At 35.4% G+C, this 19,127-nt stretch overlaps 1 protein-coding gene across 1 annotated transcript in view; it reads left to right on the forward strand.

Moving 5' to 3' along the window:
• Nucleotides 1-19,127, forward strand: part of COG5 (component of oligomeric golgi complex 5) — a 289,304-nt gene that overhangs the window by 165,861 nt on the left and 104,316 nt on the right. The window contains exons 9-10 of the mRNA XM_044245810.1: nucleotides 847-959; nucleotides 1,214-1,291. Of these exons, the coding sequence (XP_044101745.1) occupies nucleotides 847-959; nucleotides 1,214-1,291 (191 nt within the window). The remainder of the gene's footprint in view (nucleotides 1-846; nucleotides 960-1,213; nucleotides 1,292-19,127) is intronic.

Consider the following 19,127-nt stretch of genomic DNA (forward strand, 5'->3'; position numbering starts at 1 on the left):
AGTCTCGGGATTGCTGTGTGAGCAAAAAACCTGCTAAGTACTATTATTCTTTACAATTCTTTTTGCCCCTAAGATATATCTCACTAAAGTTAGGGTTCTGTAATTAAAAATTACCTCAATTAATTGTTTTTCCCAGTGTGGTTGTGTTATCAATTTGATACACAGTTGGTTTCATTTGTTTTGATATTTATTTGCATTTTTTACGGTTTGCTTTTTCCATTCTCTTTAAACTTACATTTATTTTAAAATACGTAAAACAGGAGTGCTTGGGTGGCTCAGTCGATTAAGCATCTGCCTTTAGCTCAGGTCAGGATCCCAGGTTTCTGGGATCAAGCCCCACATTGGGCTTCCTGCTCAGCTGGGAGCCTGCTTCTCCCTCTGCCTGAGGCTCCACCTGCTTGTGCTGTCTCTCTATCTCTCCCTCTGTCAAATAAGTAAATAAAATCATTTAAAAAAATAAAATACATAAAACATTTACATGGCTCATAAAGACTCACCACTTCTATCTCCATTCCTTTCACCTTGTATGTCCCCTACCACTCCTACTGCCACTTTTAGAAAACTATTTTCATTAATTACTGTCTTTTGTTTTAGCTCTCCTCTGTGTATGTGTTTGTGTGTGTGTGTGTGTTTGTATGCGGTGTGCCCAAGCGTGAGATCTTATTTTCCTTCCTTTCTTAAACATAAAATGTTTCGAATCCTTTTAATATAAAAGGGTTTTACATATTACTCATAAATTCTTAAAGAAGGAACTTATTTCTTTTAGCTTGGGTGTATGCTTTTTATAACAAAATATTTTGTTATGTTTGAAAATTTTTATTTTTCATATTTGTCACTCATATACAGGGGGACCTGGACGATCTACTATGCCAACCCCAGGAAACACTGCAGCTTTTCGTGCCTCCCTCTGGACCAATATGGAGAAACTTGTGGATCATATTTGTACTGTTTGTGGACAGGTAAATATTTTAGAGAATGGAAAGAACATTAATTATGGAGTAATGCTTTGTTACTCTAAATTGTGTGACCTTGGGTAGCTTTCTTAAAATCTCTAAGCATTCACAGTGCCTGCATTAGCTGATTATAATATATGTAGAGGCTCTAGCGCAATGCCCTTTTCCTTCCCTGGCTGCTTCTAGTGTCTAAGCTTTACATTTGTTTCATTTTGAAAATACCCAGTTATGTACATTCTCCCCCTTTCTGCTGTTTGTAGGTACAACATCTACAAAAGATATTAGCCAAGAAGAGAGATCCTGTTTCTCATATTTGTTTCATTGAAGAGATAGTTAAGGTACATTTAAATATTTTTATCTCTTTATTGAAAACTGCAGGAAGATATGACCAGCATTGTTTGTGTTCTTACCTTACAGAATGGCTGCATGTCGGATAGCCAAAGGAATTGTATTTTTTTTTCCTTTTTTCTTTCTTTTCTATTTTTTTTTTGAGAGAGAGAGTGTGTGTGTGTGTTCAGGGTGGGAAAAAGGCAGAGGAAGAGGGAGAGAGAAAATCCCAAGCAGGATCCACATCAGTGCAGAGCCTGATGTAAGGCTTGGTCTCATGACCCTGAGATCAAGACCTGAGCAGAATCCAAGAGTCAGATGTTTAACTGAGCCATCCAGGCACCCCTGGAATTGTATTTCTTAACAACAAAAAGCTTTCTTTATGACGTATGTATAAGCACACTTGTTCTTTGAATAGATGCTACCAGTAATACTTTTTATAGACTTAATTTCTAAAATGCATAAACTAATTTCTGATTTTCCATCATATAAATTATTCATTGTAAATGTTTTTAAAAAGTTCCATTAGAGAAAATTTGGGGTGAATGAGAAATTTAATTAGTGGTCATTATAATGTCTTATAAAGTCTTTGCTGAAAATGATGGAGTCCATTCAGTTGTTAATTTTTCTTATAAAGCACTTTGCTATATCCCATTTTTTCATATTCTGAAATTCTTCCTTCTTTCATCTACCAATCCACTGGCCTCATGGGTCTTAAGAATTCCTTCCATGCATAGAAATCCAACTCTACATTGTATTCATTTATCTTGACATTTTTTAATAAGGAATAAAGAGTAATTAATTATTCTATTCATCATTTAATCCTGACACATAAGTGTTCAAAAAAAAATTCAGTAAGTTTCCAGTGTTAAAGTATAGATCGTTTCCTTTGTAAGTCCAAAATTTTTTTTTTTTAGATTTTTTTTCCAATTTATTTATTTTCAGAAAAACAGTATTCATTATTTTTTCATCACACCCAGTGCTCCATGCAAGCCATGCCCTCTATAATACCCACCACCTGGTACCCCACTCTGGAAAACAGCATGGAGGTTCCTCAAAATGTTGAAAATAGAACTGCCCTAACACCCAGCAATTGCACTACTGGGTATTTACCCTAAAGATACAAATGTAAGTCCAAAATTTAAGCATTTCATATGTTGTGTTGTGGATCTCCAAGACCACCCCCAAGTTTGGTAATTTGCTGGGATTCAGAGCATTCAGCATATAGTTGTACTTGTGGCAATGATTTCTTACAGTGAAAGGATATGAATCAAAAAAAACCCAGCTTCATAAAAGGAAAGTCAGCAATAGGGAAAGAGCATATAGTTGCAACCAGGTGCAGGCTTCTAAGAGTCCTCTTCCAGGACCCACAGACAGGACACCTTTAATTCCTCCACCAACAAGTGTGTAAAATGTCCTCTAGGGAAGTTCACCTTGCACCTAGGAGTTCAAAGTTTTAATGAGGAATCAGTTACTGCCTGGCATGTACCAAAATTCCAGACTCCCAAAGAAAGCAGTTGTCAACCTACACCACATTATTTGTATAAACAGTTTAGGTATAGTGAGCATTCTTCTCAGAGAATCACAAGGATGCCCTCAAAATCCAAGTCCCAGGTACCAGCCAAGAACCACCCTCACAAGCAGGTATTTCTAACTACAGCAATCTCAGACTTGCTGGGCAAATTCGTTTTTGCATGTGTACTTACAATAGTATATGCCCACTTCCATTATCCTGCTTTATATTTGCCTTTTAATTGTATGAGAGAAACAATAAGTATAGTAATTTGTCAATTTGTATAGTAATTTGTATAGTAATTAATTTTGTCAATTTGTATAGTAATTAATTTTTTAAAGTTTTTTAAAATTCCACTCAGTTAACATACAGTATCATGTTGATTTTAGGTGTAGATTATAGTGATGCAGTGATTCCATACGTCTCCCAGTGCTCATTGTCAACAAGTGTACTACTTAATCCCCAGCACCTATTTCCTCATCCCCCACCCTCTTCCCCTCTGGTAACCATCAGTTTGTTCTCCGTAGTTAAGAATCTGTTTCTTGATTTGTCTCTCTCTTTTTTTTTCCCTTTTGCTCGTTTTTGTTTCATAAATACTTTATGCAGGTGAAATCATACGCTACTTGTCTTTCTCCAGCTTATTTTGTTTAGCATTATGTTCTCTAGCAAATGGCAAAATTTCATTCTTTTTTATGGCTGAATAATATTCTTGTGTGTGTGATCTGTCTGTCGTTTGCACCACATCTTTTTTCCTGGTGTCTTTATCTGGTTTTGAGATCAGGGTAATGCTGGCTTCATAAAATGAATTTGGAAGTTTTCCCTCTTTTTCTATTTTTTGGAATAGTTTGAGAAAAATAAGTCTTAACTCTTCTTTAAATGTTTGGTAGAATTTGCCTTTGAAGCCATCTGTTCCTGGACTTTTGTTTGTTGTGAGCTTTTAAGTTACTGAGGCAATTTCTTAGCAGGTTATCGGTCTGTTCAAGTTTTCTATTTCTTTGTGTTTCAGTTTTGGTAGTTTATGTTTCTAGAAATTTATCCATTTCTTCCACGTTGTCCTTTATATTGGCAAATAGTTTTTCATAATATTCTCTTATAACTGATTGTGTTTCTGTGCTGTTTCTTATTATTTCTCCTCTCTCATTTGTGATTTTATTTGCATACTCTTTTCTTTTTTCTTTCTTTCTTTCTTTCTTTCTCTCTCTCTCTCTCTCTCTCTCTCTTTCTTTCTTTCAGAGAGAGTGCCCTTGTGGGAAGAGGGAGAATCTTAAGCAGACTCCATGCCCAGCACAGAGCCCTACCCAGGGCTTGATCTCACAACCCTGAGATCATGACCTGAGCTGAAATCGGGAGTCTGAAGCTCAATCAATTGAGCCACCCAGACACGCTCTCTTTTTTGTCTTGGTAGGTCTGGGTAGAGGTATATCAATTTTCTTGATTTTTTTTTTTTCCAAAGAACCAGCCCTGGTTTCGTTGATTTATTTATTTGTTTCCTGTATCATTTATTTCTTGTCTAACCTGTATTATTTCTTTCCTTCTGCTGGTTTCAGATTTTGTTTGTTGTTCTTTTCCTAGCTCCTTCAGGTGCAGTGTTAGGGTACATATTTGAGATTTTTCTTGCTTCTTGAGCTAGTCTTGTATTGCTATATACTTCCCTCCTAGAACCACTTTTGCTACATCCCAGAGGTTTTGAATCATTGTGTTTTCATTTTCATTTGTTTCCATGTACTTTTTTATTTCTTTTGTTTTGTGGCTGACTCATTCATTGTATAGTAGCCATTATTAACCTCTGTGTGTTTGTGCATTTCCCAGATTTTTTTCTTGTGTTTGATTTACTAGTTTCATAGCTTTGTGGTCAGAAAAGATGCATAGTATGACTTTGATCTTTTTGAATTTGTTGAGACTGGTTTTGTGAGCTAATATGTGATCTCTTCTGGAGAATGTTCTTTGTGCACCTGAAAAGAATGTGTATTCTGCTGTTTCAGGATGGAATGTTCTGCATGTATCTCTTAACTCCATCTGGTCCAATGTGTCATTCAAAGCCATTTTTTCTTTGTTGATCTATAGGTTAGATGATCTGTCTATTGATGTAAGTGTAGTGTTAAAGTCCCCTACTGTTACCATTTTATTATCTGTCAGTTCCTTATGTTTGTTATTAACTATTTTATGTATTTGGATACATAAATACTTACAATGTTATATCTTCTTATTGGATTGTCCCCTTTATGATTATATAGTATCCTTCTTTGTCTTTTGTTACAGACTTTGTTTTAAAGTCTATTTTGTTCAATACAATTATTGCTGCTCCAACTTTCTTTGGAAATATATTTCATGATAAAAGTTTCTCTATGCTACAGGTGCCTTTAGGTATAAAATGAGTCTCTTGTAAGCCCGTATAGATGGGTCTTATTTTGTTTGTTTGTTTTTATTTATTTATTTATTATTTATTTTTAAGAGATAGAGGGAGAGGGAAAGAGCTGGTGGTGCAGAGGGAAAGAGAGAATTCCAACCCAGCCTGGAACCTGAATGGTGTCATATTTCACACCCTTTTATTTTGTAAGTTCCTTGACAGATATTTTTCCAAAAATATTTATTTTTACTGCTTTTGTGTTTCCTACCATCATACTGTTACTGTAGTCTCTCCTTTTCACTGATAGACTCTCCTTTAATATTTCTTGCTTGTTTGGCTTAGTGGTCATGAATTCCACTAGTCTTTGTTTGTCTGGGAAAATTTTTATCTCCCCTTCTATTCTGAATGATAACCTTGCTACATAGTGTATTATCGACTGCAAGTTTTTTTCCATTCAGCACTTTGAATAGCCAGTCGCTTCTGCCTTGGAAAGTTTTTGCTGAAAAATCCCCTGATAGCCTTATGGAGTTTCCCCTTTTATGTAATTGTGTTCTTCTGTCTTGCTCCTTTTAACGTTTTTTCTTTATTGTATTTTGACATTTTAATTGTAACATGTCTTGGTGTGAATCTGCTTTTCTTGATTTTGTTGGGGGGTTCTCTCTGCCTCCTGGTTCTGGATATTTGTTTTCCTCCTCAGATTAGGGTAGTTTTCAGCTATTATCTCTTCAGATAAACTTTGTGCCCCCTTTTCTTTGTTGTCTTCTTCTGGGACTCCTATAATGTGAATATTACTCTTTGATAGAGTCACCAAGTTCCCTAAGTCTATTCTAATTTTCTGTCATTCTTTTTTCTCTATTTTGTTCATCTTGATTTCTTTCCAATACTCTGTCTCCTAGATCACTGATCTGTTTCTCTGTTTTTTCCAGCCTGCTATTCATTCTGTCCAGTGTTTTTCTCATCTTGTTTATTGAGCTCTTTATCTTTGCTATGATATTCCTTATCTCTGTGTTAAGGGTCTCACTCATGTCTTCCACTTTTTTCTCAAATCCAGTGAATAGTCTAAATCATTACAGTCATTACTCTAAATTCTCTAACAAGCATATCCATTCTGCTTAAATCTCTGGATATGCATGGCCTTGTCCTGATTTTTCATTTGGGATAAATTTCTCTGCCTTTTCAATTTGTCTAAATCTCTATGCCCATTTCTGTGTGTTAGGAAAGTCAGTTATGTCTCCTATTCTTGAAGGTAATGGCCTTATGAAGAAGAGGTCCTATACTGCCCTGCTGTGTAGTGTCCTCTGTTCCTCAAGGCATGGCACTTCCAGCAGTGTCTCCACTATGTGCTGCATGTGATCAGCTGTTTTGTCCTGGCTGCTTTCTCATTCAGGCCAGTCATCTACAGAGGCTGTCTTTGCCTGTTGTGGGCAGTGTTTGGTTACTGGCCTGAATGTGACACATTTTACGTAGGTGTCCTCTGGTCTGCTTGTGACATGAGACCTTTTGGCACTGCTGCTAGAACAGAGACTCTGCAAAACTCTCAGTTTGGGAGATGTGGTGTTGGCAGGGGTTTGGGCTTGTCTTCTGGGGAAGAAGTCCTGCCTCTATGGTTGAGGCAAGTGTGACTAGGAGGGGCAGTTCCACTGGAGTGGGAGGGGGGCCAGCTTGGTGTAAGGAAGTTACATAAGGAGTATGGGCATTGCACTGTTCCCCCAGGTGGCCCTGTGCTTATGTTGAGGGATGCTGGAGGTAAATGGTGCCAACCAGTTCCTTTGTTCCTGGTAAGGTCTTTCCATGAATGCTGCCTCTCTGGGACAAGTTCTGAGATGAGCAGATAACCTACCCACTCTATGCCCTAGGTACTCTTCAGGTCACTGTTTCCATGCTGTATGTCCACATGTTGTTTACCTGCCACCTTTTCAAGAGCAGTTCTAATGCCTCTGAACTCTCCCCAAGCCATGCCTACTGGTGTTCAGAACTCCGGGTTTAAGCCCTGCTGGCTATAAGAACTCATGAAAGTCAGCCCCTCTAGCTCTCCAGACCAATTGCTATGGAGATTCATTTTCCACTTGTACTCCCCTGGGTGTTATTCTGTCTCTTGCCTTTCTCCACAATGACAGCTCCCTTTCCACCCCAGTGACCACAGTCAGTTTCTCTTCCAAACTGTGTCTCCACACTTTTACCTTCTTTAATGTGGCCTCTTCTCTACCTTTAGTTGTTTCGCCAATCTTCAGGTCTATTTCTGGGGTATTTAGAATGATTTGATAGGTATCTATTTGTATACATGGTACAAGGAGAGCCTAGGGACCTCCTATTCTCTTGCCATTTTCCCCTCTCTTGTTTTTCGAGAGGGACTTAAATTTTTTTTGCAAGAACTCAAGAAATTTGGCTCCCCTTGCTTTTCTAGCCAGTTGTTATGGGGATTCATATAGTATAATGCATAGTTATTAATCTCCCTTGTGTAGTTATTAATTTTTTACCTTTAGTGGTGGAATGAATGTGAATTAAGAGTAAAAACACTGTTCTTTCCTATTTAAAAATATACTCATACACAACACACATTTCCAGTATAGTTATTTGTTCTTTTATGGTTATGGGTAAGAAAATACACATGCAGTGTTATCATTCATTTCTTCTAATTTTGGTTGCCTTTCTACCCAAATTAGTTTATTCTTTATTAGAGTGGCTTGATTTCAAGCTTTTTCTAGGTAATCCTTTGTATATGTTTTTACTGCTTTTTAATAGTTTGTATTCTACTAACAACATAAAAACAATTTAAAGGAATCTGAAGAAAAAAAACAGAAATAGGAATAGTGCCATTTAAAGATGCTTATGTTTCTGACATTATTTTTTTCTCACATTATTAAAGTTTCTACACAGAAACTCATATATAAATTCTTATCAATTATTATTATGAATGAACTGGCAACTTCTGTGGGCCAGATTTTAAAAGCATGTGAATTACTACCAATTATCAAGGATTATTAGAAACAGGGATATATGCTTTCATTTTAGTCAATCTTTACATTAACTCACAAAATTTCTTACTTAATTAAGAATAAAACCAAGAAAGACTGATTTTTCAAACACTGTTCTTTCCTATTTAAAAATATACTCATATAGGGGTGCCTGGGTGGCTCAGTGGGTTAAACCTCTGCCTTTGGCTCAGGTCATGGTCTCAGGGTCCTGAGATCGAGCCACGCATCGGGCTCTCTGCTCAGCAGGGAGCCTGCTTCCCTTCTCCTTCTCTGCCTGCTTCTCTGCCTACTTGTGATCTCTATCAAATAAATAAATAAAATCTTCTAAAATATATATATATATATATATATATATATATATATGCTCATATACAACACACATTTGCAGTATAGTTATTTGTTCTTTTATGGCACTGTTTATGAAAAAAAATTAACTTCCTCTTGGGATTCAGTGTACTCATGTATATTCAAAAAAGATCAGTCTTTTGTGAAAAGTCCAAAGTAACTTTTGATCCTAAATACTTGGAATTTCCAGGGCAAGAGAAAAATAAAAAACAAAACAAAATAAAAGCCCTTAAAATACCTGTTACATATTGCAGAAATAGCACATAAACTTCACTGTATTTACTATAATTTCTTGAGTTTTTTCCTCTATTGAAAAGTTATGAACAGATACTTTTGCTAATTATATAACTACCATGTAAGAACATTATTATTCTAGTGAAAATAATTTTTGATGGCAACAGAATCTTTGTAGAAAGTGCAGGATTTCTAGTGTGAGTGGAGTTCCCAAATAATGATCCTTAAAGCCTTCAGAGAACTTTTGAGTAGAAGATGATGTGTATCTGGTGCTCTGGGTCATTGAAGAGTGATATCTGGACCAATGTTTCTAAATATTTGTGTAATCTCTTTTTGAGGAAAAGGTTATAAACAGAAAGTTTTTACACCACTAGCTTTTGCAATTTAAAGGTTTTTAGGGAGGAAATATCTTAGTTTTGAAAGTTCTAATTTAGTGCTTTCGTCTTTTTAACCAGTGACTATATGTTAAAAATTAAACAAAATTGTAAATAATTCAAGATGAAACTTACTAAAATTATGCCATATGCTTTCTATAGCATCTGTTTAGGAATTAAGGGTTTTTTCCTCAGATTATTTCTAGTAAATACCTTTTAAGATTGGAATCTATCTAGAAGAGTTTTTTAAAATTTGTTTTTTAAAATTTTAAAATACTTATAAGTAGTTTTGAAATTTACTGAAAGCTAAATTAATAAATACTTTCCATTTGATTTATAATAGAAAATAGTTCATACCAACCATTTGTGTCATCTTTATACTGATATATTCTTTATCACATGAATATAAAATAAAACTGGACCAATTATATCAGGTATAACAATTTTAGGAATATAATTTAAATGTGGAGCCCTTTTGAAAGCTTTTCCTTAAGAAGATAACTAATTCTACTTCTGCTTAATTTAATAAATGTCCTGGCTAACTTGTAGAACAGACTCTTATTTTAAGTTTATAGTATAATTTGAAAAGATATATTCATATCTGTCAATTGCTCAATTTTGGTGTCATTTAAAACCAGTTAGGAGTTCTTATGTCACTATATAATTATCAAATCTGTATATAACCCTTTGTTAAAGTGAGTGTAGCAAAGTATTGACAAAGTATTAGGATCCACAGGATATTATCAGGATCCACAAGATATGATACTTTCATTTTCTAAGCCAGCAATTTTTATCACCAAACATAGTCTTGTAATCGTGTGTAGGATGTATTAGGCTAAATTTGGAATGTGTTCAGCATTTTAAGCAGCTATAGTACTAATGAGAATTTTAACTGTGAAAAAGAATGTGTTTTGTTTTCCTCTTTTAGACATATCAAATGATTTCGTGATAGAATTAAAGATTCAGAAAACTTTTAGGACATCCAACCGTGAAATATTTTTAATATTATTAGAAGAATGTTAACTCATTTATCTGTGGCATCTTAATTTGATTAAAAAATCAAGTAACAATAAGCCGATTACATTTCTAAGTCAGATATCCTCAGTAAGTAATTTATAAAGGTGAAAAGACTATTGCTTTTATTCGTGTAGGGACTGGATCCGGTGAAGAGTCCCCTTACTACAGTATAAATAAATTCTGGGTACATTGGGAAAAAAAATATATCTATATGTATGTATATATATATATATATATATATATATATATACACACACACATAAACATAATACACTCTTGGGCCTGTAAAAGGTGAGGAATCTCTGAGGGGCAAAGATACATAGACACAGGGTGCCTGGGTGGCTCAGTGGGTTAAGCCGCTCGCTGCCTTTGGCTCTGGTCGTGATCTCGGGGTCCTGGGATCGAGTCCCGCGTCGGGCTCTCTGCTCAGCGGGGAGCCTGCTTCCTCCTCTCTCTCTCTGCCTGCCTCTCTGCCTACTTGTAATCTCTCTCTGTCAAATAAATAAATAAAATCTTAAAAAAAAAAAGATACATATACACATATTCTTATGCATGTCAAATGTCTATATATGACATATTTAAAGAATAGAAAATGGAATAAAAAATGAGAAACAAAAGACTTAAAAATGACCAGGTAGTTCTTTAAAAAGAACCAAATAGTACATTTAAAAAATTAAAAATAAAATCACTGAAATAAAAAAATTGAGCAGATAGATCATACAGATATTCCATAAAGTCAAAGAATGAATTAGACTGACAAAATTAATGAAATTATCCAGAATGCAGCATAAATGAAAGATATGGAAAATATGAAAGGTTAAAAATTATGGAGGATTAAATGAGGTTTTAATATAAGGCTATAGTTGGAAAAGGAAGGCCAGCAAACTAAAACAACAACAACAACTAAAACCTGTATGGTTAGCTCAATACATGCAGGGAAAGCATTTGACAGAATCCAACATCCATTCCTGATAAGAACTCTTAGCAAACTAGAAATAGAAAGGAGCTTTCTCAACCTGATAAAAGACATTTAGGAACAAGAAACAGGTAAAATCATAATCATGAAGGCTGAATGCTTCTCTCCTAAAACCAGGGAGCAGACAAGGATTTCTTTCTATTCTCACTACTTCTATTTAACATTATCCTAGCTAGTGGAATGGAGTAAGGAGTAATGGAGTAAGGAGAAGAAATGAAAAATTTCCAGTCCAGGAAAGGACAAAATAAAATGGTCTCCATTTAGAGATGACATCATCATCTATTTAGAAAATTTGATGGGATCTTTAAAAAAAAAAAAGCTAGAACTAAAAAGTCACTTAATGCAAGATTACAGAATACAGGTCAATATAAAAAATCAATTTCTGTGTATTAGTAATGTACAATTGAGAATTAAAATTTAATAATTCCTATATAGTAGCATCAAAGAATATAAAATACTTAGGAATACTTAGGAATAAATCTGTTGAAAGATGAATATTATCTGTATACTGAAAACTATAAAATATTGCTGAAATTAAAGAAGACCTAAGTAAATGGAGAGAGATACCTCACTTATGGTTTGATAGATTCATTGTTGTTAAGAAGTCCATTCTTCCCAAACAGATCTATAATCAGATGTTTTGGAGAAGTTGACAGGCTGCATCTAAAGTTCAAATAGAAATACAGAGGACCTAGGATATCCAACACAGCTTTGAAAAAGAAAAGCAAGTGTGGCATTGTTGTCAAGTTAGAAACCTAGATCACTGATGCAGAGTAGTAAAAAAATTTACTCACACATATATGGAAAACTGATTTTCAAAAAAAGTTGCAAGAGCAATTCAGTGGTGATACAATATTCTTCTTAACAAATAATGCTGGAACATATGGATACCCAAATGTAAGACTTAAAATTCTAAAACTGATTGGAGAAACAAAATAAAAACTTTGTGACCTTGAGGAGGCAAAGATTTCTTCAATGGAACACCAAAAGCTTGATCCATAAAAGAAAAAACAACCTGGTATTTTGGACTTACTCAAAATTAAGAATTTCTGCTCTGCAAATTACTTCATTAAGAGAATATAAGACAAGGTATATACTGAGAGAAAGTATTTGCAAATCTATATTTAATAAAGAACTTCGGTCTAAAAAATTCTCAGAACTCAGAAAGCATTCAGCTTCTATTTTTGTCCTATTTTAAAAATAGATTCAAAGGGATATTTTACCGAGAGATGTCAAATAAGCACATACCTAAAATTTGTAAGACCTGACCATATCAAGTGTTGGTGCTGGTGAGCTTATAGAGTGACTGGAATTCTCACATACTGCTGGTGGGAAATACAAAATTGTGCAACCACTTTGGAAAATAGTTTGACAATTTCTTAAAAAGTTAAACATATACCTACTATGTAACTCAGCAATATACTCCCATGTATTCAAGAGAAATGAAAGATTTGCATGCAAGTGTCCACTAGCAGATTTTTATTTAATAGCCGGTAACCTTAAACAACGGATGTCCATAAACATGTGCAGTCAAATGCTCTACCACTGAGCTATACCCCCATGTCCATAAACATGTGAATGGATAAGTTAATCATGGTAAAGGTATATAATGGAAAGTGATCAGCAACAAAAAGAAATGTGGACTACTGATACATGTGAAAACATAATTAATCTCAAAATTATGTTGAATGGAAGTCTCCAAAGAGAAAAGGATGTATTCTACAGTTCTGTATATTGGCAGTCCTTACTTTACATGGGACTGTGTTTACTGAAACTTATTATGCACATTCAAACTATGTCCTTACTTTGCATAGTTCTGATATACACGAGTTTCTGTTAACACAGTACCATGCACAACAAGGACTGGTTGGAATGCAAAGTTGTGGAAAATACAACTAATCTATCATGATAGAAACAGGTCAGTGGTTATACAGGGAAGAGATGGGGTGGAGGAGGTTGGGGAGCCACAGAGGGAGGAATTAAAGTGGGGGAAAAGATACTAGTAGATTGTTTAACTGAGAAGATATGCAGATGAATAATGATCATATACATAAAAACCTCAATATTAATCATTAGGGAAACACAGATAAAAACTCTAGTGAGGTTCCACTGTACAACCAGTGGAATCAGAACGACTATCAATAAGTAGCAAGTGTTGGTGAAGATGTAGAGAAACTGGAGCATTCATATATTACTGGTGCAAAAGTAAAATAGTACTGCCAGTTTGGAAAACATTTTGGCTGTTTTTTCATATACACTCTCCTTATGATCCAGCAGTTGCATTCCTAGGTATCTACCCAGGAGAAATGAAAACCTGTGTCCACAAAGAAGGTCTCTACACACTGTTTAGAGCAGCATTATTCATAATAGCCAAATACTGGAAACAGTCTCTGTGTCTATCAACTGGTCAAAGGATAAACAAAATGTCATGTATTTATATAATAGATTACATTCCACAATAATAGGAAATAAAATACTTACATATCAGACTACATGGTTAAACCTTAAAAACACTCTAAGTGAAAGTGACCAAACTCAAAAGAGTACATGTTGTAAGATTTTGTTTATATGAAATTTCTGTAAAAGCCAAACTATAGATAGAAGGCAGATAAATTATTGTCCCTGGGTGTTGGAGTAGGGTTTGATGGATGAATGGGTAAGGAGGGAACTTTTGTGATGATGGGATTGTTCTAAAAGTGGACTGTGCTGATGGTGCACAACTGCATGAATTCCCTCAAAGTCCTATATCTTATTAAGAACTGATACTCAGAATATATACATTATATGGATTACAATATGTATTTTGCATTGTACCAACTCAAAATAAGAGGACCGAATACTACCACGGTTATTTAAAAAAATTGCTGTTTCTGGGTTTGGACCTAAGAAAATTGAAGATGAGCGTGGACTGTCTTGTGCTAGAAAATAAAGAAATGCTCCAAAACAGATCATCACAACAAGTAAGGACAGTAATGGATTTTAACCTATTAAATAAAATAAAAATTCAGAGGTCCATATGTCAAACTAGACAGATGGACTGACAAGTGAGAAGGGAAAGCTCTCCCTTAAAATGGACTGTGAACTGATGAAAACAGACCAATGTAATTAAAAAACAACTGTTTTTCAACTATTATAATAAAATGTGATTGAGGCAGTAATCAGTGGATGCTAAATCTGGAGGAAGGAGTTTGAGAAGGAACAGTATATTTACATGGTATTAAGTTGTCTCCCAGTAATTACTTACTAATTCCACAAGGAAAGGTAGCAACTATACAGTAAAAGAATTAGATAACACTTTATGTAATCACAATTAATACCCACAACACCCTGCAAATATACATGCTATCCCAAGAACATATTATTTATGTTGTATTCCAGACAAAGATGCATAACCTGAGTCTAATTGTGTGGAAACAAGATAAATAAAAGCTTTTGGACAATTGTAAAATAACTAGTGTTCACTGCTTAAAAATATCAGTGATATAAAAGATTAAAAATAGTTTCATAGTACGACATATCAGATAAAGGACTAGTGTCCAAAATCTATAAAGAACTTAACAAACTCCACACCCAAAGAACAAATAATCCAATCAAGAAATGGGCAGAGGACATGAACAGACATTTCTGCAAAGAAGACATCCAGATGGCCAACAGACACATGACAAAGTGCTCCATATCACTCGGCATCAGGGAAATATAAATCAAAACCACAATGAGATATCACCTCACACCAGTCAGAATGGCTAAAATCAACAAGTCAGGAAATGACAGATGCTGGCAAGGATGCGGAGAAAGGGGAACCCTCCTACACTGTTGGTGGGAATGCAAGCTGGTGCAACCACTCTGGAAAACAGCATGGAGGTTCCTCAAAATGTTGAAAATAGAACTGCCCTATGACCCAGCAATTGCACTACTGGGTATTTACCCTAAAGATACAAACATAGTGATCCAAAGGGGCACGTGCTCCCGAATGTTTATAGCAGCAATGTCCACAATAGCCAAACTATGGAAAGAACCTAGATGTCCATCAACAGATGAATGGATCAAGAAGATGTGGTATATATACACAATGGAATACTATGCAGCCATCAAAAGAAACGAAATCTTGCCATTTGCGACAACATGGATGGAACTAGAGCGTATCATGCTTAGCGAAATAAGTCAAGCGGAGAAAGACAACTATCATATGATCTCCCTGATATGAGGGAGTGGTGATGCAACATGGGGGCTTAAGTGGGTAGAAGAATCCATGAAACAAGATGGGATAGGGAGGGAGACAAACCATAAGTGACTCTTAATCTCACGAAACAAACTGTGGGTTGCTGGGGGGAGGGGGGTTGGGAGAAGGGGGGTAGGGTTATGGACATTGGGGAGGGTATGTGCTTTTGGGTAAATTGGAAGGGGAGATGAACCATGAGATACTATGGACTCTGAAAAACAATCTGAGGGGTTTGAAGTGGCGGGGGGGTGGGAGGTTGGGGTACCAGGTGGTGGGTATTATAGAGGGCACAGCTTGCATGGAGCACTGGGTGTGGTGAAAAAATAATGAATACTGTTTTTCTGAAAATAAATAAATTGGAAAAAAAATAGTTTCATAGTAGGTAAGACCTTATATAAAAAGTTATGACAGCTAACTAAAATACCTAAAATAACTAAAATACCTAAAAAAACTAAAATACTAAAATACCTAACTAAAATACCTCATCTAGTTCCTGTTGCAGAAAAAATGCTTTATTATAAAAAACACTGGACAGTTCATGAAATAGGAATATGAATAGTATAGGAGATATATATGTAACAAGGTTAAAAATCCCAGGTTTGATAACTGTAGTACGGGTGTTTCGAAGGATGTCTTTATTCCTAGAGGGTCACTTAATTATTTAGTGGTACAGAGCTCTGATGTACAACTTACTCTCAGATGTTTTTGAATGAATAAGAGAGCGAGTGAGAGAGAATGGTGGTGATAAAGTAAATGTGGTGGCTCAATGTTAGTTAACAAGTGGTGAGTTGGAGTGAACAAACAGTAGGATTTGGGGAGGGAGGTTATTCTTGGGGCTTTTCTTTAAAATTTTTCTCTAAGTTCAAAATGTAAACTTTGAAGGAAAAAAGGTCCCATAAAAAACTTCATGCCAACAGATTTTATAAGGCAGGTGAAATGGACACATTTCTAGAAAAACAGAACATGCCAAAATTGTTAAACTAGAATTGGGCCCTATGCATAGTCCTTTAACCTTCAAAGGAATTGACTTGCTAGTTCAAAGTCTTTCTACCAAGAAACCAGTAGTCTCAGATGGTTTTGCAAGCGACCTCTACCAAAATTTTAAGGGCTTTCATTCTTTTTCTTTTTTTAAGAGAAGAAAACTCCCTCCCTCATTTTATGAGACTAAAAAGTGAGCTTTATACCAAACCAATTAAGGATTATAAGAAAGGGAAATTGTAGTCCAGTCATGCTCAGGCACACACACTGAAACTTCTAGTACACCAAGCATAGCAGTAAGTAAAAATTATACAGCTATCTCAGTAGATAACAAGAGTATTTGACAAAATTCATGACGATAACAAATACTAGCAAGCTAAGAGAAATGGGCTTTCTTAAGTTGATAAAGGATTTCTAATTAAACCTTTAGCAGTCATGATTCTTACCAATAAAATGTGGAAAGCATTGACTTTAGTTAGGAAAAAAGCCAGATGCCCACTGTCCCTGCTGCTTTTCAACATTGCCCTGCAGGACCAACCCAACATAATAAGAGAAGAAAAATAAATTAATAGATTTCAAAAATCCCAGAAGAGTTCATTCCTATTGCTTTTCTGTACATCTGAACAAATCTTAGATCTATCAGAGTCAACAGAAGGCTACATGTCTATCTCTTGAAAATTGAGCTAATCTAGTACTGCCTATAATTTAAAATTAATCTGTACCAATTACTTCTCTATAAACTTTTTCATACCATGTATCAAATGTTGGCTTTTGAAAGTCCTGGACATGAACACAACTGTAAATACAACAGTTTTTGTACTGATTAGGATCATCTGTAATACCTCTTCTCAGCCACATTTAGCAAACTGTTAGGGTGGATGGAGGGAGGCTCTCACCAAACACTTTTTTCTCATTTGAGTGAAGACACTTACTTTATTTTTATTCTCTCTCTCAATAATTGCTTATTGTATGATAATAAATATTAAAATACCCAAAACACTTAATTTCCATATGATACACTTATCATTTTTTGCCAAAGTTGTAATACTAGACCCTTTTTCTGTATTAAACAATTAGAACCTTGGTAAATATTTACATTGTTTCACCATTCCAAGCAGGTGGGTCAGTGTTCTCCCCTTGTTGCAGTTGTAGAGAAGCTGTGGTGAGTAGACATGTATGAGTAGAAGTTAAGAAAATGTGCAGACACTTAAATACCCTTAAAGTCACTCTAATTCTTCTCTTTTTGCTTTTTTTTCCCCCTGAGAACTGCTTAAGTAAAAATTTTTTTAAAGATTTTATTTATTTTTTTGACAGACAGAGATCACAAGTAGGCAGAGAAAGAGGGGGAAGCAGGCTCCCTGCTGAGCAGAGAGCCCGATGAGGGGCTCGATCCCAGGACCCTGGGATCATAACCTGAGCCGAAGGCAGAGGCTTTAACCCACTGAGCCACCCAGGTGCCCCAAGTAAGATTTTATTTATTTATTTGTCAGAGAGAGAGAGTGGGTGAGAGAGAGAGTGCACAAGCAGGGGGAGTGGCAGGCAATGGGAGAAGCAGGCTCCCCCCTGAGTGAGAAGCCCAGTGCTAGACTCGATCTTAGGATCCTGGGTTCATGATGTAAGCCGAAGGCAGATGTCCAACCAACAGAGCCTCCCTGGCATCCCCTTAAATAAAATTTCTAATTCATGTTTTACCTATAAAACAAAATATTATCTGATACTGAAATGAACATATTTATAAAATATAATTGAATGCTTTGCTGGGCACTGTGATAAAAAGTTGACCAAAGTGACATAGTCCTTGCCTTTAGACAACTTATTTTCCTGGTGGTTTCCTCCAGTCATACTTGTTCCATTCGTGGAACCCTTCACAGGGATATACTTGTTACGGTATTCTTTTAAAATACTAACAAAATACCTTTTAATAGTTTATAGTGGTGAAATATTAAAGTATCTGAAGAAGAAAAGCTTATTGTAGAAAGACCTATAGAAAGACTTCTGTAGTAAGTTTATTCTTGGTATGCAAAAATGATATTTAGACTCTGTAGAAGAACTGAACTTTCTCTCAAGAGTCATAGACTTCTCTAACCAGTAACCAATTATGGTTCCTCAAAATTCTCTGCAGCATCTATTAGTTTATGTAGGGATTAAAGCTACTTAAGTACAGGTGCACCTGGGTGGCTCAGTGGGTTAAAGCCTCTGCTTTCTGTTCAGGTCATGATCCCAGAGTCCTGGGATCGAGCCCCACATCGGGCTCTCTGCTCAGCAGGGAGTCTGCTTCCTCCTCTCTCTCTGCCTACTTGTGATCTCTGTCTGTCAACTAAATAAATCTTAAAAAAAAAAAAAAAAGCTCAAGTACAAATGAAAGACATTTATAGTTCTATTAAGTAACTAGTAGGAGTACTTTAGTTAGGCTTAATGTGTACTTCTGTTATAAAAAGAAATCTTGTCTTGGGCTGCTTGCTCAAACAGAAATCTGATCCTGAAATGAAATGTTGTTTTCTTTTTAGTAATCCAATTAAGATTTGACATATGATAAATCTATTTCTATTTTTTCGAGGAACTCCCATAGTGTTTTTCCATAGCAGCTGGCCCATTTTACATTTCCATCACAGTACACAGAGTCCATTCTTCCACATCCTTACCAACAGTTATTACTTTCTGGGTTTTGATAGTGGCCATCCTAACAGGCATAAGGTCATATCTGATTACGGTATTTTTTTGCATTTCCTGATGATTAGTGATAATGATCTTTTCACTAATCAAGTTTGTTGACTAGTTGTATTATTTTCTTCGGAGAAATGTTTATTCATGTCCTTTACACATTGTTTTTTTAAGATTTTATTTATCTATTTATTTATTTCAGAGAGAT

This window comes from Neovison vison, chromosome 4 (assembly GCF_020171115.1).
Source record: "Neovison vison isolate M4711 chromosome 4, ASM_NN_V1, whole genome shotgun sequence".
Taxonomy (NCBI): domain Eukaryota; kingdom Metazoa; phylum Chordata; class Mammalia; order Carnivora; family Mustelidae; genus Neogale; species Neogale vison.